The sequence below is a fragment of the Mustela nivalis genome (assembly GCF_964662115.1).
Source record: "Mustela nivalis genome assembly, chromosome: 2".
In the NCBI taxonomy this organism is placed as follows: Eukaryota; Metazoa; Chordata; class Mammalia; order Carnivora; family Mustelidae; genus Mustela; species Mustela nivalis.
In genome coordinates this window covers 158730592-158756554 of record NC_139021.1, presented here as the reverse complement: position 1 = coordinate 158756554, position 25963 = coordinate 158730592, and the positions used below count along the sequence as shown (strand labels likewise).

Below are 25963 nucleotides of genomic sequence, written 5' to 3'. Positions count from 1 at the left end.
AAGCAGGCTCCCTGCTGAGCAGAGAGCCCGATGCGGGGCTCGATTCCAGGACCCCGAGATCATGACCTGAGCCGAAGGCAGGGGCTTAATCCACTGAGCCACCCAGGCGCCCCACCTCTTGTTCTTTGATGCCAGCTGAGGTCACCAGCATGGTGAAACCAAACTGATGGGATGAGAGCAAATTGTGCTGTCATTTTTGTAGATCGTTGACTTGTATACCAAATCTGGGGTCAATCACTCCACACTTGTTTAACCTGAGTGCAGGTTCACAGCAATTCCGCCAGCTCTGTGATAATTAATGGTTTCACATTGACCAGTGTAAGCGTGCTTCAGCATCGATGTGAAATGCCTTTGGAGCACAGCCCACATAAGAGCCTGCTGTTTGCCTCCCTTCTCAGCAGTGTTGATGCCTCTGAGAGCAGAGCATGGGCCCGGCTGCTCACAGATGCCATTATAGTGGCAAGGAAAGAGGTGGACAGAGCATGGCAGCTTTCGATACCCAACTTATCCCGTTCCCAGGTCACAACATTCTTTCTAAATGTTCCTGCCTTAAACTTTTTTTTTTAGTGGATTTATTCATAATAGTCAAACACTGGAAAGAAGTCAAATATCCAGATGTCCATCAACCAGTCAAATGAATAAGTAATTTGTGATATATATACACACACACACAAAAAAAACATAATCTAAAATTTAGTGTTTACTATTCTCTCCACCCCCCAGCCCTTGGTAACCATTATTCTATTTTCTTTCTCTGTGAATGTGACTCTTCTTAGTACCTTACATAAGTTAGATCATACAGTGTTTGTGCGAATGGCTTATTTCACTCAGCATAACGTCTTCATGGTTCATCCATGTTGTAGCATGAATCAGGACTTCATCCCTTTGAAGGCGGAATAAAATTCCATCATATGTATGCCCCACATTTTGTGTATCCATTCACTCACTAATGTACAGTTTGGGTTGTGCCCTTAACTTTTCAAGTTTCTTTTCTTGTCACTTGGGTAATTACAAAGGCGTTAGAACATCAAGGAGTGATATGTGCCTCATTTCTAAGCCTGGCGTATGGTGGTGGAAAGAGACATCAAGTGAATGCTTGGAGGAAGTTGCCTCAAGTTCTTAAATCTTTCCCGAAGGCTGAAAGATTCCTATCTTAGAAGGTGCCTGCTGGGCCCTGCTGGAAAGAGCAGTCGAGGCAAACTGGAGAGTATTTAGTTGATCTATAGCAGGCTACGGTACATGTGGCTTGAGGTTCTGACCTTGAGAGCTCAGTGAAACACACATGAGTTGAAACAGTCCTTAGAAGGAGGCTGCCGGCTCTCTGCCTACTTGTGATCTCTCTCTCTCTGTCAAATAAATAGAAAATCTTAAAAAAAAAAAAAAAAAAAAAAAAGAAGGAGGTTGCCGGGAAAACGGCAGTTCCAGGAAGGCGTGAGTATTAGGCAGGAAGCAGCAGGCAGTGAGTATATTAGGAGGAAGCCTTAAGGAACCTCTTTTCAGGGGTGCCTGGGTGGTTCAGTGGGTTAAGCCTCTGCCTTCGGCTCAGGTCATGATCCCAGGGTCCTGGGATCGACTCTGCTTGGCAGGGAGCCTGCTTTCTCCTCTCTCTCTGCCTACTTGTGATCGCTCTGTCAAATAAATAAATAAAATCTTAAAAAAAAAAAAAAAGGGAACCTCTTTTCAAGTTAGATAGGCTGATTTAGGACAAACAGAAGCATATAACGGGTAATAAAAATGTAGCGGCATTTCCTGGGAGAGGCAGCTGAGGTTAAACCATCACTAGGTACTCCTTCCTATCTGTGGCATGAATTGATACATGAATTTAAATGAATCCAGGCCCACGATGAATCATCACCCCACTGGAAGTCTTCATTTTAAAGACTGTTTACCTGCTCGTTATCTCATGTCGTTTGGTCCTAATAACAACCACGTGAGTCAGGCAGGGAAGGGATCACTCTCCCGACTGTGCAGAGCAGGACACTGGGGCCCAGAAAGGTGAAGTGATTTGTGGCATTATGGAAAGACCTGGAGCCCCCTTGCTACCAAGGTACAGAGGATGAAGCGGCAGGCAGATCCCTAACCTTTAGTGTCATATGCAGCTCAGAGTAACCTCTTCTTCCACGGGGTTTCCTTAGAGGCTGTGTCAGAGAAGCTCAAGGGAAGGCCTTCAGCGTCTTCTGTGTCTAGGACACTTCCCCCTTGGCAGCCTCAGCAGTAAGGGCTGGCTGTCGTCTAAACTAGGGAAAGATCCCTTCTTTTCTTCCTCTGTAAAAATGCTGGGTTCAACTCTGAGGGTACCCTTTAAATGTAAGGCTATAATTAATCTCCACAAGTCTAACAATCCCTTCCAAACATAACTTACCATTTTTAAATCAAGAGGTATCTTATAGTCAATTTCCAAAGAAATTTCTCTGCCACCACTTCCTCTACCCTAGCCCTCTGAAATATCAAATAGACGGCATCTTTGAATTAAAGAAATCATTGATCCTCTCGGGGCATGGGATAGAGGAAAAAGAATGGCAGGTCAGATTCTGGCTGGGCTTTCCAGATGACGTGGACCCCACCACCCTGTTGTTGGTGAGATAGATTCCGGACTGCTCTCCTCGGTCTCAAGCCCAGGCTGAAACTTCTATGTGTGAAAAGAACTTGACATGAAATGCCTCAGGACACACACTTAAGGCTGAGCAGCAGCAATTCCACCCCTAGGAACAGACCCAGAGGACGGAAAACATGTGCGCACATAAGTTTGTTCCCAAATGTCCCCAGTGATATTATTCAAAACAACCCAAATGTCCAGCAACTGATGAACAGGGTGAACAAAAGGCGGTATATCCATGCAAGGAATATCACTGGGCCATGGAAAGGCAGGAAATCCTGACACCTGCTACAACGCGGATGAGCCTTGATAACCATATGCAAGGCGAAGGAAATCGGTCACATAAGACCACATCCTTCAAGCTTCCAGAATGGGAAGATCCACAGACAGAAAGTAGGTTAGTGGTTGCGGGGTTGGGCAGAGGGGAATGGGAGTCCCTGCAAATGGGTGTGGGGTTTCTTTTTGGGGTGATGAAAACGTTCTGGAATTAGATAGTAGTGATGGTTGCCTAACTCTGTGAATATATTAAAAATCACTGAACTGTACATTTTAAAATAGTGAGTTTTATGGTATATATAAATTGTACTTCAACAAGAATTTTTTAAAAACAAAACAGTCGTGTAAAGAACTGTGTAATATAGCTCAATTAAAAAGAAGAGTAAACAGGGAGAGAGGTCTTGCAGCTTCCTTTTTGACTCTGGAAAGCTAGTCAGAGTACAGAAGAAATTCCTGTGAAGTCGGAGTCTCTCAGGTTCCAAAGCTTCCAGTGGGGAGACCTGCAGAATCTGGAAAGAACCCACATTATGTCTCAAGGCCTCTGACATCCCTAGGTCCTCCCGCAGAGAGCACACTTAGTGACACGTGAACCCATCCTAGCATAGGTGAAGGGCCGTTGAGCCCCAAAGACTGGGCTTCCGAGTGACTTCAGTGGGCAGTCAGGACCAGCGGATGGGGTGATGAGGAAGCAGTCTGATCAATAAGAAGAAAGACTCCTGAGGGATGGGAGCTATCTGAATATGGCAGGAATGCCCAGTCTGGGCTGGTCCTCAGTAGACTGACCCTGTTCGAGGAGAAAAGTTGTTCAAAGTCAAACTTTCAAATACTATTGGAAAGTCTCGTGCAGTGGCTACGTGCTGGGTCTCTGGGTTCAGCTGGTCCTACGTTCAAATACTGATCCATTACTAATTAGCGATGCGATCTTGGATAATACATTAAGATCTCTGGACTGGAGTTTACTGTTTTTTTGTTTTTAAGGAATAATCATAGGACTTATCTCCCGACTTTGCTCTGAGGTTTAAATGAAATCCTCAGCCCTGATACGTATTTACAGTAGCTGTTGTAAACTGACCTAAAGAAATTTAATTATGCACAGATTATGCGGTTGTTATGGTAGACATTCTGGAATACTGAGAGCCAGCTGCTCCCTCTACAACTTCACAAAAGTTTCAGATCCAATCCCACCACATCCTGGACATTAGACACACTTTTATTAGTGAGGAGACACAAAATCTATCCTGAAAGCTAATCACAGCTCTGTCCTTTCAGGAGCTCTAACCAGACCTGGCATGGCTTGTTCTAGCAAATTCCATGACCTAGAAGCAGAATTAAGTTAACCCTAAGACTTAAGCAAGTCAAATTCTTTGCCATCATAGCTAGACACAGGACCATGTCACAATGCAGCCTCAGGTACTGTCCAGAAAGATGAAATGAACAGAACTCAAAAAATTTATTTTTTCCTACCATCCAAGGATGGAGAGTGACTGTAAACTATCTTAGCCAATGTGCAGATCTTCCATACCACTGATTTTATTTTATTTTTTAAATATTTTATTTATTTATTTGAAAGAGAGAGAAAGCGAGAGAGAGAGAGAGAGAGAGTGCAAGTAGGGGGAGCTGCAGAGGGAGAGGGAGAGGCAGGCTCCCTGAGCAGGGAACCCCACATGGGGCTCAATCCCAAGACCCTGAGATCATGACTCGAGCTGAAGGCAGATGCTTAACCGACTGAGCCACCCAGGCATCCCAGTATACCACTGATTTTAATGATGAAACCTTACTACTAACTGGGATTTTATTTATTTTTATTTTTATTTTTTTCTAACTGGGATTGTTAACAGGCCGCATTTTTCTCCCAGTGAATACCTAATGCACCAATTGCACTAATTACAATGCTCTGGTACTTATGGGAGATATTAATGGCTGATACCCTCCCAGCAGCAGTGAATATTTGATTAAATACTAACTAATCACTCCTGTATATTCTCCATTAAGGCACTGACCTTCCCTAGAGCACGGTTTAAATGAGCACATAAATACTAATTACATTGTAGACCACAGACATCTGAGAGCTGACTGCATTTCTCCAATGCCCCAGTATTTCTAAAATAGAGACTTGTTTTAGTATGTGCTAACCGCCCAGGTGGTGGAATGCCTCCTATAAGCCAGCCATTCCTTTAAATCCTTTAGCTCATTTAGATTCTCACCACAACCCTTTGAGGTGTGGGATGTGACTCCAACTTCATCAAAGAGGAAACTGAGCTTCCAAGTCAGGGAGCTCTAGAATATTTGGCAGAAATAAAGTGAAGAAAAAAGAAATAGGAATCTTGCTCCCTGTAAATAAGGTCCTTATCTTAGCTGAGGAGCATGAAGGAAGACTAAGTAAAGTCTGCTCAGCCCAGCAGAGAGCCTTCCCTTAGTAAAAAGAACCACTTGTCCTGTCACATAATCTAGCACATTTCCTCTACCTCCATTTGAGTGTTAATTTCATACTTTCGATGGACTGCACCGAGATGCACTCTCTTCCCGCTGCCTGGCTGAGGACCTCCAGGGTCTGTTCTTGCTGCTCTGTCCACACCCAATCCCAGACCACCTCCATCTAGAATTACAGCCAGCCCAGGGCTAGGGTTACTGCACTTAGCACTGAAAGGCTGCCTCCTTCCAGCCTTTTAGAGCCAGCCAGCTAATCACTCATCACTTGCCAGTTGGCTGATGTATTTTGGGCTTGCTTTGTTTCTACCAGGGCTGAAAACAAGCAAAGGGTGAGTGGCCATCAGGAATGGAACAGGCTGAGCAGGGCTGGAGGATATGAGTGACATGGGAATTTGGAGAACCAGCATCCCCAGGGTGTTAGGGTTTGTGGGCAGGTGTGAGTGTCTCCAGAACTGACATTGTGCATGTGACTAAGAGCCTACATGCATCGTCCCCACCTAGAGGTGGGGGGCGTTCCCATACTGAGAGCCTAGTATGTGCAAGGCATTTTTAAATGGGAATATCAACAGTTTCTGTCTTTAAGGGGAGCCCTTTAGTAGGGAGGTAAGTGTCCTAATTTACACCCCAACATTCTCAGTCAACCTATTCTCTCTCCTGTCCTCTTTCAGTTTTTATGAAAGATACCCATTCACCTTCTCTCCTAGCCTTAGAACCACGAGTTACCCTGGAGTCTCCCCGCCCTCACCTCTTACATCTGTACATCACTTCATACGAATGCAGTCTCTTTTCTGTCCCATTTCCATGATCCTAGTTCATCATTTATCACTTGGACTCAGTTGTCCCCCAACTAGTTTCCCCAACTCCAGGGTGTCCTTGTAACCCTCCCCCTACCCACTGTAGCCAGAGTGATCTCTGTAATTTAGTGCGTCTGACCATGTTGTTCCCCTGTGAGAAATCCTTTGGCAGCTTCCCATGTCTACAAAATAAAGTCTAACTCCCCATGTGCTCTGTCACTCTCTTAGCTGTTGATGGGTACTTTCTCTGAGGCACTATGCTAGGACAAGTATACAGGTGTGAACAAAACAGAAATGGTCTTTGTCCTCGGGAAGCTGGCAAAATGGTGGAGGAGACAAACAGAAGAAACAAAACCATGAAATAACATCATCCTGTTACAAAGAGCTGCCGAGCACAGGAACTGAGGGCCAGAAGAGAGAATCACAGTGGCGCCATCTTGATACCAGGCATGCAGGGCAGGCGTCTCTGAGAGCTGAAGGCTGAGTAGAAGGCAATCAGGTGAAGAGTGGGCAGAGGATAAAAGAATGTACTGTGTTTTAGAAACTCGAGGCAGGTCGTGTGGCTGTGCCATGATGAGCAAGGGGTAAAGGCACAGAGAGTCTGGAGAGGTCATGAGGTTTAGACCATGCCTTACAGGCTATGGGGAAGAGTCTGGATTTCACGCTAGCACACTGGGAAGCCACCGAAGTCGTTTAAGCAGTATGTAACCTGGTCTGATTTACATTTTCAGAAGATCACTCTGGTGGCTGCCTGAAAAATGGTGAAAGGGACAAAAGAATAGAAGTAGAATTATGTGCTGATTTGTGCCCCCCCCAACCAAATTCATATATGGAAGTGCTAATCCCTGATACCTCAGATTGTGACTTTAGTGGGTTATTAAGTTAAAGTGAGTTCATTAGGGTGAGCCCTAATCCACCATGACTGTTCTCCTTATAAGAAGAGGCGATTAGGTTACAGATACCCAGGCAAGGAGGGAAGACCGTGTGAAGACACAGGGAGAAAGGCCTCAGAAGAAACCACCCCTGCCAACATCCCGATCGTATACTTCCAGCCTCCAGAATGATGCAAAAATATGTTTGTATTATGTAAGCCACCAACCTGTGGTATTTTGTTAGGGCCTGAGCAGACTCTGCTACAGGTGGGATGTCCACTTAAGAGGCCACTGAAGAAGCCAGGCTGGGAAAAAGAGAGTGGTCGTGGCTCGTTCCAGAGGAGGGGACTAGGAGATGTAGCAAGGATGGACTGCAGAGGGAGCTTAAGTACAACTCAGTGACCCTCTAGATGTGGGGGGAGGGAGACAAAGGGACCAAGTGTGATTGAATCAGGCTGCCCTTAGCAGAGGAGGGGTGGGGCCTTGACACCAAGGACTGGGGAGACATGGGGATGGGAAGGAAGGTAGGCTCCTTGTCAGACCTCCATGGAACAGGGAGTTCCATGTTCTCGGGGACAATGAAGATGACTTTGGCTGCTCCCATCCTCCAAAATAAATTAAGTAATCCAACGCAGGGTTTTTAAAGAACTGAAAGACTTTAGTTTTTAGGACATTTTTAGATTTACAGAAAAATTGAACAGTTCCCCTTTACTTGTCTCCTCTGGAGCGTCCCTCACCGTAAGCTTTTTTTTTTTTTTTTTTTAAAGATTTTATTTATTTATTTGACAGAGATAGATCACAAGTAGGCAGAGAGGCAGGCAGAGAGAGAGAGAGGAGGAAGCAGGCTCCCTGCTGAGCAGAGAGCCCGATGCGGGACTTGATCCCAGGACCCTGAGATCATGACCTGAGCCGAAGGCAGCGGCTTAACCCACTGAGCCACCCAGGCGCCCCCTCACTGTAAGCTTTAAAGCCAAAGGGAGTCCTAGAGTTGAAACAAAACCTATGCATATCTACCTATTTCTCCCACAGCACAGAGAGAGGATTTCAATGTGGGAAAAATTCATAGTGACACAAGGGAGCATCACTTGTCCCCAGTAATCTTTTAACCCTCTCTCCCACCAGCTTCCCACTTTTCTTTTTATAGAAACAGCTTTATTTCACTTATGCTGGCTAACTCCTATTCATGCCTCAAAACTTGGCCTACCTCATCCCAAAAGTCTGTCTTAACCCCTCCATGTTGGGCCAACAACACACTGTGCAACCCACAGGTTATCACTTCCCATCTCAGAGGGAGGGAAGTGTTCTTTATAAATGAACACCCCCCACCCCCACCCTCATGACACTATAACCAAGTGGAGAGAAAGCACCTGGAGTACTGTGTCTATTCCTAGTGGTCAGCATAGCGCTTGGCTATGGTAAACACTCCATAACATTTTTTTCTTGTTGGCTAATTAGAACAAAATAAAAAAAAATTTTTTTGATTATACAGAAAGCCATCGGTGCCATTCAAAAAAAAGAAAGTGAACAAAGTACTCTGGGAATTCAGGACTTAATAAACTCAAAGCCAGTCGGCAAGACTGCCTGTTAATTGCATGTCACAGCCTCGCAGGGAAGAGGGATCACATGGCTCGTTGCAGAGGTCCTTGGAGGAAGCAGAAGGGCAGAGAGAAACAGGAGCTGCGGTCTAACATGTCAGTGGAGGAGGCGCTGGGTGTGTGCTGAGTGCTGAAAGCAGAGTCGATCATCTTCTGTGTCCACGGCCCCTCCATTAGAGTGAATTATTGTGTGTGAACATGAATTTGACATGTAATCTATAGACTTTAGGGTTGAATCTGATTTTGCCCACCTGGTAAATGAGTGTAGGTTAAATGATCTAGCTTCTCCCTGGAGGTCATAATTCCATTTAAGGGGCATCTGGGTCTTATTATGCTGTTTGAATTCTGGTCCCTCCTACAGCATCCCCACATTACATACCCTGTGTTTTTACCTTTGTTGTGTTCAACCAATAGGTTCTACTCAAAGATTTGCCATGAACTGACTATGTGACTTTGGAGAAATCAGGTAATTTCTCTGGCCCTCCCTTTTCCGTCTGGGGGGCACTGACATGATCTCTGTCTTCTTTAGAAAACTCGGGGTGTGGGTGGGTGGGGAGAGCCTGGAAACAAAGCGAGGAATGTGGAGTAGAGGATCTCCTTTGGATCTCTTCTCCTTCAGTGCTCTCATAAACCTTCCCTGCTGCTGGTATCCTGAGGACTTCCCCTTGATGCTAATCATAGGAGCTCCTCCTTGCTGGCTTCACTCCCTCCTCCCTCACCAGTATGATAGAAACTATGTGTGTCTGTGGCAGGGAGTTGGGAGGGGGGCTCTTCCTTATCAGAGATCACTGATGCCCAGAAAAAGTCATATTGTTTGTATACAAATAAGATCTAAATTTAACATAGTTGCTATTTTTGCGAGAGAATTATGACTGGTTAGAGTTGTCTCCTTTTAAACACAAAGAATATAACATATAAGGTTGTGGAGCACTCTTTAATTCCATGAGTCTGTTAGTGGATAAAAGGAGAGGTGAGGGAAGAAAGAGGAAGGGAGAGAGGGAAGACTGAGCAACCCACAGAGGCTGAGAGAGAAAGAGGCAGAGGACAAAGGAGGAAGGCAGAAGGGAGAGGAGGGGAGAGGAGGGGAGAGGAAGCCAGAAGTTGAGGGAGAAGAAAACAATAGAAAACAGCGCGATCAGCCACAGGGTTATTTGTCCTTGCTTGCCCACAAGGGTAAGTCTGTAACTCATCCCTGTCCACAACCCAAGTCTTTGCCTGGAGCTTCTAGTGACTTGTGGCTTAAATCCACTGTGGGAAGTGCAGTCAGTTAAGGGAGGAGCTCTCTAGGCAGTCGGGGTAGGGATGCAGCATGTGCACCAGCGCTTGAGGATGTCAGCGAACCCAGCCAGAAGGCTGGCCTTTCCCTCCCCCACTTAGAGATCACACCACCTATTTATTGCTGAATTTTTCCTGAAACGAAGATTGTTTGGGTGACCTGTAAAGGCATTCGGCATGTCCATTCAGTGGCATGTTATTCAGGGACTAGAGGGATTTGGAGATGTCTGTGGTACCAAAGTCCCCACGTTTGGTTGTGTGGGTTATTCACTGAACAAGGGTGCCCAGACCAAGAGACACCCATATCTACCCTCCAAGCCAAGCACCAGGCAAAGCCATGTCCACTCGGAGGAAGCAATGGCTTTTTCTAATTTGCCCAAAGGCTCCAGTGGTTCTGTGTGGCCCAGAATCCATTCAGAGCAAGTCTGTTCTTTATCTGAAGAAATGCTGAGAGATTGTGAGCAGCTCTGGAGGCTGGATCCACACACACGGGCTCCACTGTCCCCAAGATGGCAGTGGGAGAAGACGATAGACACCCCAAGCCTCAGCCCCATTTTCCATTTGCTCTCTGGCTTGATCCTCGTCACGTCCCTGTGAGGAAGATGAGGCAGGTGTTCCCCATTTCCAGATGGGCACTGTTGCTCACAAAGACTGAGACTTACTCAAGAGCACACAAGGTAAGTACATTTGGGGACTTCGCACACCAGGCCCAGGGGTGTCAATGAACAAAGAACTGCGGACACTAAGAATAGACATCAATTATACAGACTGAGTCAACTGCTCTTGCTGACTCTCTGAAGAGGAATTTGGGGCTGATGCCAAGTCCCTCTCTTAATCTAATTTTGGCCATTGTCAAACATGAGTGGGTCTTTCTTTCTTTTTTTTTTTTTTTTAAAGATTTTATTTATTTATTTGACAGAGAGAGAGGGATCACAAGTAGGCAGAGAGGCAGGCAGAGAGAGAGGGGGAAGCAGGCTCCCCGCCAAGCAGGACCCTGGGATCATGACCCGAGCCGAAGGCAGAGGCTTAATCCACTGAGCCACCCATGAGTGGGTCTTTCTTAAAGGACTAGCAGGAGTGGAGGACTCAGAGAATCCAGCTCTTTCCTCGGTCCAGCAAAGCCTGGGAGACTTAGGCACCTCTGAAGTCTGATTCCACATGGCCTTGGGTCCCCAGCACCAGAGGGTGCTGAAGAGGTCCTGAGCGCCTGAAAGGGTCATGCATCTCCTTGTGACCACTAGAGGGCACAGGCAAGGACCTGCCTCCTGGGGTCCAGAGAGGCTAAACACAGGGGATTGACCAGTGATAGAGCCAGGGCATGGAGATGGTTCATAGATGAGAAACTTACCAAGAGCAGCCATGGTAGAGGAAGCAGGTATCCAAGTGAAGCAGCCAACAGTTGGGTCAGTGTGTCTCAAAGAGTTTTCTGGACAAGGTAAGTAGATCAGTTCAAGTCCCTGCTCTGATACTAGCTGAGTAACTTTAACCAAGTTCTTCTAAACCTCTCCGAGCCTCAGTTTACTCATCTGTAAAAAGGACCTACCGTGACTTGGAGTTGCAGAGGTGCCAAGAGCCTCCTAGGCTGTCTAGTACACTGCTGGCCACTTTAGGCAGCTGAACTATTGTATATTATTATAAAAATCCCACTATGTTTCTAGACTCACGGAAATTCTGAAAGGGTATTTAAGCCCTAGAGAGGGTCCCTGAAGAGATTCTGAACTGTAATTTCCTGGTAGAGGCTGTGTTCCTCCCAAACAGTCACATGTTATTGAAGTGTGTGTGCTCACAACCTTGGAGGTATTTTTGTTTACATTCCCAAGAGACACTGTTGTACAGCATTAAACACAAATTGGGGGCATGCAGAGTGCAGAGCTAGGAGAGGGGATGTGGGAAAGGAAACTTGCCAGAGAGGAAGAAGGGCTGGGGATCGGTGTGGGGAGAGAACATTGAAAAAGAGGGAGTTGGTGAAATCCAATATTAGGGAAACACTGGATTGGACAGAATGTCAGAAGGCCACTAAGAGGAGGGGTGAGCTGGGGTCAGACCCCCTCCTCTCTGGGATCTTTTCCTCACCCTTGAAATGGGGAGGTTGGGCTGATATCCTTCTAACTCTGACGTTCTCTCATTTCACACAGGGAAACAAGAAGAGGACAAGGCTGGCATCGGCTCCAAGTCATATGTCCAGTTCATTGTTTTGTCGTATGTGTATCAGACCTTCAGCAGGTTCTGGGCATTGTACTAAGGTGCTGGAAAAAATAACTGAACAGGCAAGACAAGTGTTCCTTGTCCTTGAAGCCAGTCGTCTAGTGGAAAATGTAAGTGCCTCTCCTTTCACACGTTCCCGATGAGAGGGCATGAAGGAGCTGTTAAACAGGATGAGGAAGAAACCGCATTCTGAGTTCGACTCTTATTTCTTGAATCCCTCAAGTTTCTGCCAACTGTTGTTTGAACCTGTGCCCAATATCAATCAAGTAATAAATTTTGCCAATGTCTATCACATCAGTATTTTTAAGAATAATATAGTTAACTTACAGTACCCTTAATACTCTTCTGAGCATTTTCTCCTCGATTTCATTTATGTTTATTTCATTTATATTTATCTCTGTAGGCAATATGGGAAAAAAAGCATAAAATATGACCCTTATCCTCAGGAAGCTTATGGTATAATTGAGGATGGAGATAATGAGACAATAAATAAAACCACTTGGATCAAAAACTGAGTTATGCAACAGAGGCTATTAAGTCTATGTCAAGATAATGGGACATGTGATCACTGTGAGCCGTGGTAGCTGGAAAAGCTTTCAGAGTTGGGGGACAATGGACTTAGAGTTAGGAAGGGTGAGAGCTCAGAGGGTCCCCAGGAATGAGCATGGCAGATAAATGGGTCAGGGAGAGGTACAGTGAGAAGACTGTGTAGATCATTTACAAATAATGAGAAATTCCATTGATTAGACATGGTAATGAGAGTTCACCAGTGGTCTTGAAAGTCCATTTGATCCTATCCACAATGAGGAGCCATAGCACTGTTGAGAAGACATAGGTACCTTTAATGAAGAAGCATTTGAAGAAAAAGAATCTGGTGCTGGTGTGAGGTTGAGTTTTATCTGCGATCTGCCCAAGCCAAGTTGACAAATTAGGAGGTCATTATAGTAAAGTATTTAGGCTTTGGAATCAGATTTTGATTTTGATTTATACCCTGAAATCTGTCACTTAAAAACTGGGCAAGTCCTTGAGCAAGATGTTTGTATTCTCAACTTTTGATTTCTTAACCCATTAAGACATAGATGATGGCACTTACTTTTTAGGATGTTGTTGTATTAAACGGTGAGGATATGCAGAGCCTAGTCTCTGAAATGTATTAGGTTCCTCTGCTCTTTCTGCTCTGAGTGAAGAGAGACATTCAGGGAACTCATTTGTTGATCGATTCCAACCAAAGGGAAGAGAACAAGGAAAGATATGCCACTGGCAGAAGTTGAGATGTGAGTAGTTTGGGGGAGTGGTGATGACCTTTAGATGACAAAGTTACAGGTACAAGTTGAATAACCCCCAGAGGGAAACGAAGATAAAGGTGTAGATTAAGGGCTTCTTAGTATAAAAGTGATAGTTGATGCTGTGTGGGCAGACAAGCTTTAGGACAGCAAGAGTCCAGAAGAGCCTTGGAGGGTTCCATTAAGTGGCGCTGGAGAAAGAAGATAACTACTCATTGAGAAAGAAAGTGATCAGGATAGTACAGAGTGTCAAAACCACAATAAGACTTTCCAGGAAAAAAGTCACTGTGCCAAACACCGAAGAGAGGTAACAAAGCACAAGCCTAAGTAGAATTCGTTTGATCTCAAAGAATGAATCTCAGATAATTAAGGGAGAATGGCAGGACTTTAACTCCTCAGGAGTGCTGGAAAAGGGAATGAGGTATCAGGGAAACAGCTGAACCAGCTGACCACAAAAATCACTTCTAAGTGAGCATCAGTACTCACCACTTGGGAGGTAAGAATCATGTAGACTGAGGGAAAGGGAAGTAGCTGGTGAAGACACATATTCAGAAATCTGACCCAAAACGGGGAGGAAAGATATTTGAGGAAGGGGCACCAGTGTTAAGAGAAGATAATATGGGCGCCTGGGTGGCTTAGTGGGTTAAGCTGCTGCCTTCAGCTCAGGTCATGATCTCAGGGTCCTGGGATCGAGTCCCACATCGGGCTCTCTGCTCAGCAGGGAGCCTGCTTCCTCCTCTTTCTCTCTGCCTGCCTCTCTGCCTACTTGTGATCTCTCTCTCTGTCAAATAAATAAATAAAATCTTTAAAAATAAAAAAAGAGAAGATAATATGACAAGATCGTTACATGTTTCATGGTGAAAGAAAGGAAGGCAGAGAATACTGAATTGTAGGGTGAGGGGAATCTCAGAACTCAAAATAAGAAGCACCGTTTCTAGAAGTAAGAAAGAAAATATATCAAGGCTTTAAGGAGTAGTGTTATTTTAGAGAGAATGGATGCTTATTCCTCGAAGACTAAAGAATTAAAATATAAATTGAGGAGAGTGGGACCTGTGCAAGAAAGCCTCCCGGTGGGCCTCAGCTTTCTCAGAAGAATATGGGAAGATGAAGATGGAAGTAGTCAAAGGTTGATGAGGAGGAGACACCTGTAGGGAATGTATCAGAATCCCCCAGGCACAGAAGAAATGGTCGAGCTAGAGAAAATCCACGGAAGAATGGCTGGGAAGCAGAGAATAGTCAAAGAAACTGAGGTTGTTTCACATGGAGAATCATGGGAGTCAATGGCTGGCTTCAGATACTTGAAGAACTGCCATGCAAAAGGAGTAGACATCTGCGGCATGAGGAGGAGCAGCAGAAAGGGACACCTGGCTCAGTTCCTTAAGTGTCTACTCTTGATCTCAGCTCAGCTCCTGATCTCAAGGTCACGAATGCAAGCCCTGTGTTGGGTCGTGTTGGGCTCCAGGCTGGGTGTAAAGACTATTAAAAAAAAAAGAATGAATGAAAGGAGGAGCCTCGATGGAAGCTACAGGAGGAAGATTTCACCTGAATATAAGGCAGAACTTTCTCACACTTAGGGAGTGGAGGGGTGAGTGGTTCTCACCTGTGGTTGATCCAGGAGACATGGAACTCTTACTTGCCCGGGGTTGTAGCACCACAGGATTCGGCATCAGAAAGAAGTTGGACTCTGGCAGTTTCTGAGGTGCTTCCCACCAGCACAGCTGAAATTAATGCTGGATCTATAGGTATATAACAGATTTAAAGAATCTCATGGCTGAAAGGGACCTTTGAAGCTCATCTAATCTAATAACCCATTTGATTCTTGAACCCCCTCTCTGAGAGGCCCACTAAATGATCAAAGATTGTAAAACCCACCCAAGCTAATGAATCCACAAGTAGCCACTAGGGACACTGGGTTTTTACTTATTTCTCAACTGGATAGAGAACTTATCTGTGGACCTCCCAAAGAACTTGAGATGTCCAGGTGAAACATCTCAAGTGGTCTCAATAAAAGAGGAAATATGTGTAAAATGTTGATGAATCTTATATATGATTTTGAGTTACTCTTGTTTATTACTTGAAAACCCAATCTTACAAAGAAAATGTGTTCATTTTTAAAAAGATACTTAGAGAAAGCAAGCAAGAGAAAGAGCATGAGCAGAGAGAAGGAGAAGCAGGGTCCCCACTGAGCAGGGAGCCTGATGTGGGGCTCAATCCCACGATCCAGGACCATGACCTGAGCCTGAAAGCAGACACTTAACCGACTGAGTCATGCAGGTGCCCTAAATGCTGTGTTATTATTCATATTTCAAAAGGCTCCTTCGCTTATAAAATAACTCATATTGGGATACTTTTAGGCAACAAATTCCAGGGATGAACTTGAAATGTACTCAATTTTTCTCCCTCCCCACAAGCAAAAGTCTATTTGCACACAGCTTTCCAAGAACTCACAGTATCATACCAAGTGAATTTCACTGTTATTACAACATAACAAACAATTCCTCTGCTTAACTAGCCACACACAAGTGGTTAATGATCACTTTGGTTCTGTCCAAAGGGAGTCTTCACAGAGGACATCAAATTTGATCCAGGAATTCAAGATCTGTACCAGCCAGGGCTCTGTTTACCCACGGAAGGGAAATTTAAGAAAAAACGTCAGAACTGTTTTCGGTGGCACAGGTGTAAATTTCTCTTGGGGTTACTGCTGTTAACTAGCTGTGTGGCCTAGAGGAGAGTGGTTCAGTGTCTCACAGCCTCAATGTCTGCATGTATAAAGAAGGAATACCTAATACACATGATAATCCAGAGGTTTAGAAAGAATTTCTACAAAGACACACACACACACACACACACACACACACTTTCTGCTGCCTGGGGGGGGGGGGGTTGGGTTTACTTTGCTTCTCAGCAAACCAGTGAGGTAGCAGACCCAGAGATGGTATTAATGTCATTTTATAGAAAGCAGAATAAAAATAAAGAAAGGAAGAAAGCAAGCAAGCAAGCAGAATCAAGCTGCACACTAAAACCAGCACAAAATCTGGCTTTTGTGCCATGGCGGTAGCCTGCCAGGCAATTTCATCATCCCCTCTGATGGGATATTCCAATAAGTAATAGTAAAGGGAAAGGGGTGTTGATTTGAAGGACGCATAATGTAACAAGAGCTGTGGGAAATGGATCACCTCCCAACACACAGCCCCTTCCTAATGTCCTAATGCCTTGCTAACCCAGGTGTAGTTTCCGGGGGAGAAGGTTGACTGGGTGGGAGGCCTGACGCAGGGGTGGGGTGGTATAGAGGGTAAACTTAGGACCCTATAACAATGCTCTGTCGCCAAGAACCCCTCCAACCATTATCATCACCTTTACTATGGTATAAGTGGCAATTTTCATTATCTTGCTTAAAAGCGAACAAAAGCCTCGTTTTAACTACAGGCTCAGCAGAATGGCTAAAATGAAAAAGAAATGAAATGAAAATATTGAGTTGAGGAACACATGGTGCTACAGCCGGTGGAGGTGAAAATAGATGCGCCAACTTGAGACAACCACTCAGTACACTCTGGAAGCTGGTGTTCATTTCCCTGACACAGTGATTGCACTCCTAGGTGTAAACTGAATAGAAACATTGACTACAGTCCTCAAAAGACGTGTTAGAACTGTGCTGCCCCAGGCATGACTTTCTATTTAAATTAATTACAACTTAAGAAAATAAAAAATCCAATTCCTCAGCCAAGCACATTTCAAGCTCACGTGCTCGCTACCTTATTGGCCAGCATGGACTGAGAACATTTCCATCACTGCAGAAAGTTCTGCTGGATATCGCTCTAGAATGTCTTTAGCCGCCGCATTCACAACAGTTCAACACTAGAAACCGCCCAAAGGCCCATCAGCAGCACAGCCGGTAAATCATCTGCCGCACATTGATACAAAGAGATACTCTTAAGTAAGGAGAGTGAGCTATCTCCAAGTGCACGCTGCAAGGTCGATAAATGTCACAAACGAAAGGAGCCAGGCGTGGAAGAGTACATACTACAGGCTTCCGCGTATCTAACGTTCCAAACCAGGCAAAACTAATCTGTGCTGGTAGAAACCACGACAGTGGTTATCCTTGGCGGTGGGAACAGTGACCACAAGGGAGCCTGCGGGGGGGGGGGCTAGTAATGTTCTGTTTCTGCACCGGGATTTGGTCTCATTGCAGTATTTGAGGATTCAGCCAGTGCTGGTGCACTGACGTCCTTTCTGCATGCGTTTCATACTTCGTTACATTGTCTAAACGCCCCATCAGAAAACTTTGCTGTTATTAATGTTACCTACAGCTGAGAAAGAGCGCGACCTTTCAAAAGAGCAAATGTGGCCTCCCGCAGAGGCCTCCCCCGCACTCCCCACCGATCCCTTCCCGGCTCACCACCCCCTCCCCGGCGCGTCCTACCTGGGGCGCCCGGGTCGCGTCGTCGGGACGGCCGGCTCCGCAGGTTCGGGCGGCCACCCAGAGGGGCGGCCAAACTCTCCCGGGGCTCGCGGGTGTGCTCCCGCGCCAGGCCTGTCTGGGAGGCGGCGTCCGGCCCCGCGGCACCTGCGCTGCCTGCCGCGGGTCCAAGGATCCTCCCCCTTCGCGCGCGGCCGCGCCGCGGCCGAGCACCGCACTCCTCCGGCAGACAGTCCGCCGGCCTCCCAGGGCTCTGGCCCTCGGTTCGGGAGAAGGCGCCCCGGGAGTTCGCTCCGCGGCCCAGAGCTGTAAACGCCGGAGGGGGAAGCTGCAAGCTAGGCGCGGAACCAGCCCGCCCTCCGCACGCGCCGTTCTCCCGGGAAGCGCCCGCCCTTCCGCCGCACCCTCGCGGGGACGCGCGGCCCGAGGTCCCGCCGGCTGGGCCCGGGAACAGCGGAGCGCCGGACCCCGGGCTAGCTCTCCGGAGAGGGGTTAGGTTTCCCCTCCTAACCCTTTCTTCCTGTACTGATGAGCCCGAGGAGGGTCGCCGCTCCGCCCGGAACCTCTTTGCACCTTCTCCTTCAGTCGAATTCCCTTGAAGCCTCCAAGGTCCAAGCCTCCGCGAAGCTCTCCGGACTCCGCCTGCCTGTGGTGACGCGTGCCCGCCGTGTTGGGGTGGCGAATCCCCCGGGCCCGCCGCGCTCCCCCTGCGGACCTGGGAGCGCTGCAAAGGCAGATCTGAGTCCTGGGCTTCTCTGCATACTAGGCAGCAAACGCCGGCCTGGCCAACGCCAGGGGTGCAAGGCCCGAGACATACCAGACACTGTGCTAAGTTGCTTTTACAAGGATTACCTCATTTAAATTTGAGTCCTTTAAGTGTTTACATATATAAACACTCACTTAATTGCACACTTACTATTTGTGCGTTTTGCTTAGGTAAAAGAAAAAAAAAACCTATGAGAGAAGTGTTATACCCATTTTACAGAGGAGGAAACTGAGGTTCAGAGTGCTCCTAACTTACTCAAAGTCTCTACTACTGGTTGTGGAGGCATTAAGGTTAGAATGGAGGAAGGCTGACTCCAGAGCCAATCTCTTAACTCCTCTCAAGCTTAGGCTAATGCAGGAAAAAATTGCTGGCCTTAACCTCTCTCACCAGTAACACCGACCCCCGACCCCGACCCCCCACCCATGAGTCCTTTGGTAGGGAGGGATTATCCATGCATTCAGAGAAGGGGTGTTTGAGCCAGAAGTGATTTCTGAAATCATAGGGTCTATCCTTCTCTGCCTTAGAGCTCAGACCCTAGATGCTATAGGGGTGACTTACTTCACATGCTCAAAGTCTCACCGATCATTAGAAGGCATTTTACTCTTCCTCCCGGCTCACAAAACGATTCAGTGAAGCAGCAATTTGGGCTTGCGGGTGGGGTGTGTCTTTTCCCCTGCAGAGGGAGCTCAAAGAGAGGTAGCTGTGTTGGTCAAGAGTTTTCACCCTTCGATGGCCACAATTTAGCAGTAAGGAAATCCTTTAGCAGAGAGATGGGAGCTATTTATACCCGGAGACTGCTGGCTCTGGGGAAGTGTAGTGAGCAGGGAGGGAGTTGGTTCAGTCTGGCTTTAAGTATCTCAAGACACGCGAACTGTGTGGAAGCCAATCCTTAGAACTAGTCTCCTTCCTCTGCCACGGTTGCACACCTCTTTTCGAAAGAGGAGAGAATGCAGAATGGAGGAAGATTAATGCGGGCCGGGAGGAAGTCGGGCAAGGAAAGTGGGGATCTGGTGCTGGGAGCATTGAGAGGCCAAAGCCCGCTGGACACAGACTAGGGTGGGGGAAAGGAGTTGCTTACTTAGGAAACCCCCAGCAGAGCAAGGACATCTGCTCCCAGAGCCTTGGGTTCCTAGAGCGCAGGTGATGGAATCCAGTGTGGGAAATGAGCACTCCTGGAGTGCCAGAGCAGGCTCTTGGTCACCTACCATACCCCTCAGCGAGGGAAAGTTGGAGAAGTGGAACTGGGTCCCCGTTGCAGGTCCCAGATTTATCATACACATCTCAGCTCTTCGACCCTCCCACTTGAGTTCTCACTCTTTTCCCTGCTCTGTGTTCCTCCCAACCCCTAAACTTTGTGCCCACGGTATCAGGTCATTCCAAGTTCTTAGCCTCCTCTCCTATGTTTTGAACTATAGGGAGAAGGGTAACAATCTCTTGCAGAAAGCTGTGTCCCCAGCAGCATTGCAGGGTACCAAAGGCAGGACATTTCTCTGGAATCTGCATGGGCTGTGTGTCTTCTGCAGGTAGTTTCAGGTGCCTTGGCCCCGCCCAGATGGGCTAAGAGTGCAGCTCAGCACATGCCTTGTAGTCAGCACCCAGTGCCGAAGCTTCACATCACCAGGGCCACTGCATGAGCTGGGGAGGGTCCTTAAGGACTCTGGTCTCATGATCTCCTACTTACTGTGTTATCTGTCCCAGGGGACAAAAGATGTCAACCTGATCGCTCATGACCTCATTAGGACCCCATGAAGAGGGAGAGAAACAAATAAATCTTTGCATGACATGATGTTGTGGTATTGGAAAGTACCTAAGACTCTGGTGGCATATATGTGGGAGGGATTACCTCCACTTGGGTGGTTCAGGAAAGAAGCCTGGCCTTGAAGGGGGAGCAAGAGTTCACCAGAAAGATGGGGGTGGAAGGGCATTCTGTATGGTGGGGAGGGCAAGTGTGGAGGAATGGGGTTGCAACAGCGAAGGCCTGTTTGGACTGGCTTCCCTTTCGTCATTTAGGTGTCAACTTAAGTGGCTTTCTCTGATCACCTACTCCAGAAGAACCCTCCCTTCAGCCCTTAGTTCTATTTCCCTTTTAGAATTTATCTGCTTATTTTTACATTTACTTCTTTGTTGTCTAACTCCTGTCCCCAGGCACACTCATTAAAATAAACTCCACGAGCCTGTGGACATTGGTGCTTCCCCCCCCCCCCCCCCCCCCCCCCCCCCGCCCCACTATCCCCAGCATCCAGAACAGTACAACTGAACATGTATTAGCAGGTGTTCTGGAAATTACTGCTGGCTGGCTGGCTGGCTGGCTGGCTGGATCAGTGGTCCGAGGCTGCAGGCCATGAGAAACGTGTTAGGAAGCCAGAATTCCCTTCCCAGCCCTTAGCCTAAGCAACTCACGGGAATATAATAGCTTCAAAAGAGGGCTCGCTAGGAAGGGGACTTGGGGCGACAGGGCGGTGATAAGGGTGGTGGGTGGAGTTGTCCCAGCTCCTGCGAGGCTTAGGAGAGGAGGGAACTGGCGGCAAGGAGCTGAGAGACCGGCAACCTGGTGCACGATAACTCACACTCAACTCCAGGGTTTTTCGGCCTGGGAAGAGGCGAGGAGAGGGAGGGTCTTCGCCCCGTAGGCGCCGCCTCTCCAGCCTCCCGCTAGGCCCTTTTGGACCCGTCCAAGCCTCATCCTGGGCGGTCAGCGGGTTTGGGAGGATTCCCTTGCCTGCCTCCCTCCTTTCCTCGCTTCCTTTTTTCCTCCTCCTCCCGGTCTCTGCATGCAGATCCCCAGCCCCGCGGCCCCGCCGCAGCCTAGCAGCCCCCGCCCCCTCCTAGAAAGGGCGAAATTGCTAAACTTGTAGCAATAATGACCCTGCATTCAGGCCGCCGACTCCTGCTGAACGTCTCCTCGCCGCGGCTGGCCGGCCTAATCAGCGCGCCCGTCCCGGCTGCCCGCCCAGCCCCCGTCCCCCCTTGCCGCTCCCTCCCCCAGCGCACAAAAAGTGGGGAACAAAACCCCCGCGCATTTCTCCGTCCCTCTGTTGAGCAGACTGCTACACAAAGCCCCCGCTCTGAGAAGCAATGGGGAGCTCGGGGGGGACGTCAATCCCGACGCGCTGGGGTTTTTGTTCGCGCAGGGGACTTCGCCTTCCTACCACACCTTTTGTTCGGGACTCCAATAAAAAGCCATTCTTTCCGCACCTTCCCGGCCCGGAGCCGCCTTTCAGCGAGGCCCGGCCCCACAATGGCGCGGCGCTCTGAGGCCTCCCCATTCACCCGCCTTGGCACGCTCACAATCGGCCGTGTGGCAGCACAGGCCTCGCACAGGCATTCTCCGCAAGTGACAAGGAGCCGCATAAAGCCGCGGCCGCCGGGGGAGAAGGGAGGGCGGCCGAGGGGGAGAATTCGGCCGCGGCGGGGCGCAGCGCCCCTGGGCGCGCTGGAGGCCCCGGCGGCGGCCGCTGATGGAGCCGCCTTCGCGCCGCCTCTGGCTGGCCCAGGGGGCGAGGTTTCCTTTTCCCTGGCGACCTCCGAGGTGGGGCAGAGTCTCTCAGTCTTGGTCTAACGCAGGCCCAAAGACACTAGTCAAAGCATCTGGTAAAACTTGGGGGGATTACAAATCCGGGGACCTCAAAAGGTCCCGAGTCTCCGATCTGTTCTCCCACAAGAGGAAAGAGAAATTTAATGAACAAAACCAAGAGGACGCAAGACTTGCAGTCCTCGGGGCTGGCCCAAGAGAGGCCAGGCCTGTGAACGCCCCGGGAAGATTGCTTTCCCCTACACACCTCCTTCCCTACCCGCCCTGTCTAAAGGATCCCTTTCCACTTCTGGGGGTGGGGGGGAAACAGAGTCTGTAGCCAATGGTTTGGAAATATTGCACCTTGTTTATTGACTCCTGTAGTGTATGGCAGCGGGTGTGTACACGGCGTGTGGATAGTTATAGGTATATTATATGTGCTGAATACAGAATATGAAACAGAAAGGAAACCTGGTAACACCTCCCGCGGGCCACCAGCTCCCAGATTTGTTCAGCCCCCCTCCTGCAGCACCCCCCCGCCATGTTTGATCTTGCTTCGCCGGTTTTTCTCGCAGAGTTCTACACCCTGACGATCCGGAGATCCAGGCCGAGGTATCTGCTGCGGGGGGGCAGGCGGTAGGGAAAAGAGAAATCCGCTGTGGTGTGGCGCTCCGGGCCGCAAAAGAGGCAGAGGGGTCCGAGGGGCTTGGGGATTCTCAAGCCCCGACACCCATTTTTCTCTCCTTCATGCTTTTTTTTTTTTTTCTTTTCTTTTTTCTTTTTGTCCTTGGGCTTTCTGTCGACATTTCGAGGAGGCCGCGGGAAGGCCGAGGGGGAAAGACGGCCTTCTTGATCTGGAAGAAGCAAGCGGCAGCCAGAGTCCCAGTCTCCTCACCCTCTTCGGGGCCAGAGTCGGGGCCATTGTCCTCCCCTGCACCCAGCCGGAGTTTCTGCCTCTGAGACAGTCTCCGCGACCAGTCCCGGGCCTCCTCCTCGTCCCGCAGCCCCCTTCCCCAGGCTTCGCCGGAGCTGGGTTCCGGGGCCCTGGGGAGCGAAACATGTGTATTGGGGGGTAGAGGGGATTGTGGTTTGTTTGTTTGTTTGTTTGTTTTTAACGAGAGGACCTGGCCCTGGGTTCCAGCCTTTCTCGCGCTTCAGTCCCGCGGTGCCAGGCTGCAGTGGGGCGCCCGCCGCGTGAGCCGCCGCGTCCCTACCAGGCCCGGATACCCTGCAAGGTGCCCTGCGCGCAAGCAGCCCCGGCCGCGGCACCCTGGTGCAAGGGCTGCGCGCCGCCACCGCCGGCGAAGCCGCCCAGGTTGCTCACGTTCACAAAGGGGCCGCCTCCGGCCGCGCTGCAGGCGGGCTGCATGGCCGCGGCCGCCGCGGTAGCCCCGCTGCCCCCGCCGCCGCCGCCGCCCGCCGGGTACGCACAGCCGTAGCTGCCGCTGTAGGCCGCGGCGGCGGCGGCGGCGGCAGCAGCGGCGGCGGCAGCGGCGGCCGAGTTCCCATAGCCGTAGGCGGGGAAGCTGTTGTAGGAGTAGGCGCCCGCACCCACGCTGTAGGGCGCGCCGTAGGCTTGCGCACCCGGCGTGACGCACGGTTTGCCGTCCCGCACCAGCACCGGCACGGCCACGCGGCGCGGCGGCGGCGGGGGCGCGTGCGCGCCCAGCTCCAGGGACTTGTCCTGCCGCTGCCTCTTGCACTTGTACCTGCGATTCTGGAACCAGATCTTCACCTGCGTGGACGTGAGCTTCAGGCTGCTGGCGAGGTGCTCGCGCTCGGGCGCCGACAGGTACCGCTGCTGCTTGAACCTGCGTTCCAGCTCGAAGACCTGGGCTTGCGAGAAGAGGACCCGGGGCTTCCGGCGGCTGCGTGGCTTGGGCCTGTCGCTCTCCTCCGCCGCCTTACAGTCTCCGGCCGCCTCCAGAGTCTTCTTCAGCTGGCAGCTTTCTGCGGAAGAAGCACAACAGCGTCCTTTAGCAGTTCCCCGCCTTACCGCGGCTCCTGTCCCAGAGCGCTGTGGCCCTTTTGGTGGCAGCGCGGAGCATGCGATAGTAAATGCCTGGGCTTTCTGGAAAGTTTGTGGTTTCTGGCGCCATGGGACCCTGCGACAGACCCAGTACCCTCAGAACGCCTTTAGTGGGCAGAAGCACGTTCCACGGGGAGGGATAGGTAGTGCGGGTTTGCTTAGAATTTGAGCATCTGTGAGAGAGTAGTAAATGTTGGGCTCGGCGTGCTAATGACGATCTCGGGATGAAATACATAGTAACTAGAGTGTTTGCAAACTCATCTGCTTTCCACTCTGTTACGGATAGCGGAAGGTGTGAAGCATATTGGTCGTTGGGGGCCCGTATGCGTGCGTTACGTCAATAAATCTTTCTGTTTTGGAAATGCTTGAGTGTGACCACCCTGCATTGCTTAGGAACTTTTTTTTTTTTTTTTGGTCTTTTAAAAGATAACAGACCTCCTGCTACATGCGTGACGATGTCTGTATTATCTTAAAGAGAAAAAGAAATTTGATTGACTGATTTAGACCGTTTCGTGTCGATTTTAGGCCCAGGCGAAGTGTCAGGAGTCTAGGCCTTGGCTGCTGCCACATCAAGCCTCCTCTTGGGGAAGAGATTCTTTGATTCTCCCCTCAGAATCCCCTCAGGTTTTATTCAGCTGTCCGATCTCCCCACCCAATTCACCTCCCATGCCAGCGGCTGGGATCTAGGACTAGGTTCCGCGCGTTTTTCACACAAAGCATAACATTATGAATTTTCAAAAAAGGCTAGTGCCTTGGGGGGTGTGAACGCTATGCACGCGCCTAATGGACTGTGTTCCCACGCACTCTCCGACCATCCCCTCCCTCTCTGCGGGTGCTGTGGGTGCCAGGGACACTGAACTCCAAGCATAGAAGTGAGGAAACCACCCAGCTTGTCTCTAGCAAGGTTCCTGCGCCCTGCCAACACAACCTGCCTAGATCATCTTTTTGAAGAAGAGGGGATGGCTGTCTGGCCTCAAAGACCTCGTCTCACCCTAGGGTCAAAGAGGAAGAGATTTGAGCTCTTGTCTAAGTCTTGGGAAGAACAAAAATGCTGTGAGTTGTCAGAATCCAGCAGCTGAGCCCGTGTTGCTTATCAGCGTCAGGGCAGCAAGAACTACTTTCCCTTCCTTTGGGGGCTTGCATCACCTCTCCTCTCCGGGAGGAGTAGTTGTCGGGGTCACCTCGTCCTTCTCCCTCCGCCCCAGCTCCCTCGCAGGCACCTGTGCTTTGCGGAGCTGTCGTGGACCAGGGTGAGGCATGACCCCAGCCAAAGGTTAAGGGGGCGGGAAGCACTGCTGTTTGCGGGCGCTCCGCCATTGCTCCAGATGTGCGGGTGGGTTCTCTTCCCCCCTCTACTCACTTTGGCTCCGGTCCCTCACGACCTCGGGCTCCTCTTCATGTTCCTTAGGCCCGCTACACGAGTCTCGCAGGACTGTGTGGACATAGCTCTGCGGACAGAGACCCGAACCCCCGTGGCCGTCGGCTGTGGCTAGTGAGTTCAAATAGGACAGTTTCTCGCCCTCTTCTTCCTCGTCTTCCTCTCCTCCGTCAGAAAATTGCGTCCCCTCGGTGGCGGCCAGCATGCACGGCGCCGAGTGAAAGTGGTGCTCCAAGTCCGCCTGCAAGTGCGCGCCGTGGAAGTGCTGTTGCTGCTGCTGCTCCAGATTCAAAATGTCTTTGACTGAGAAAGGGGTGGAGGTGACCGGGCTTGGTAACATCATCAGGGCCACTTAATTGTCCAGTCCAAATACTCAATAAATCCCGGCGGGGGCGGGGAAGCAGCGCTGCGGCTCCAGCTCTCCTTCTGGACTCTGCCGCTGCTGCCGAGTCGGGCTTTTGACAGACGCGGTCCGGCTCCAGTCTAAATCGCCTCCATTGGCCGGGACCTGGGGGTCTGGGTTTTGTTACAGCCAC

General features: G+C 49.4%; 2 protein-coding genes across 2 annotated transcripts in view; both read right to left on the bottom strand.

Moving 5' to 3' along the window:
- Positions 1-20515, bottom strand: part of LOC309859374 (uncharacterized protein) — a gene marked incomplete at its 5' end in the record, with an annotated part of 55962 nt that extends 35447 nt beyond the window's left edge. The window contains 2 exons of the mRNA XM_082720005.1: positions 17747-18505; positions 20353-20515. Coding sequence (XP_082576131.1) covers positions 17747-18505; positions 20353-20515 — 922 coding nt within the window. The remainder of the gene's footprint in view (positions 1-17746; positions 18506-20352) is intronic.
- Positions 20516-22387: 1872 nt separating this feature from the next.
- Positions 22388-25932, bottom strand: NKX2-3 (NK2 homeobox 3). The gene is made up of 2 exons (XM_082722261.1): positions 25410-25932; positions 22388-23970 (listed from the first exon to the last, which is right to left on the bottom strand). Exons 1-2 carry the CDS (start codon positions 25768-25770, stop codon positions 23231-23233), a joined length of 1101 nt encoding a protein of 366 aa, XP_082578387.1. The 5' UTR covers positions 25771-25932; the 3' UTR covers positions 22388-23230.
- Positions 25933-25963: the final 31 nt, after the last annotated feature.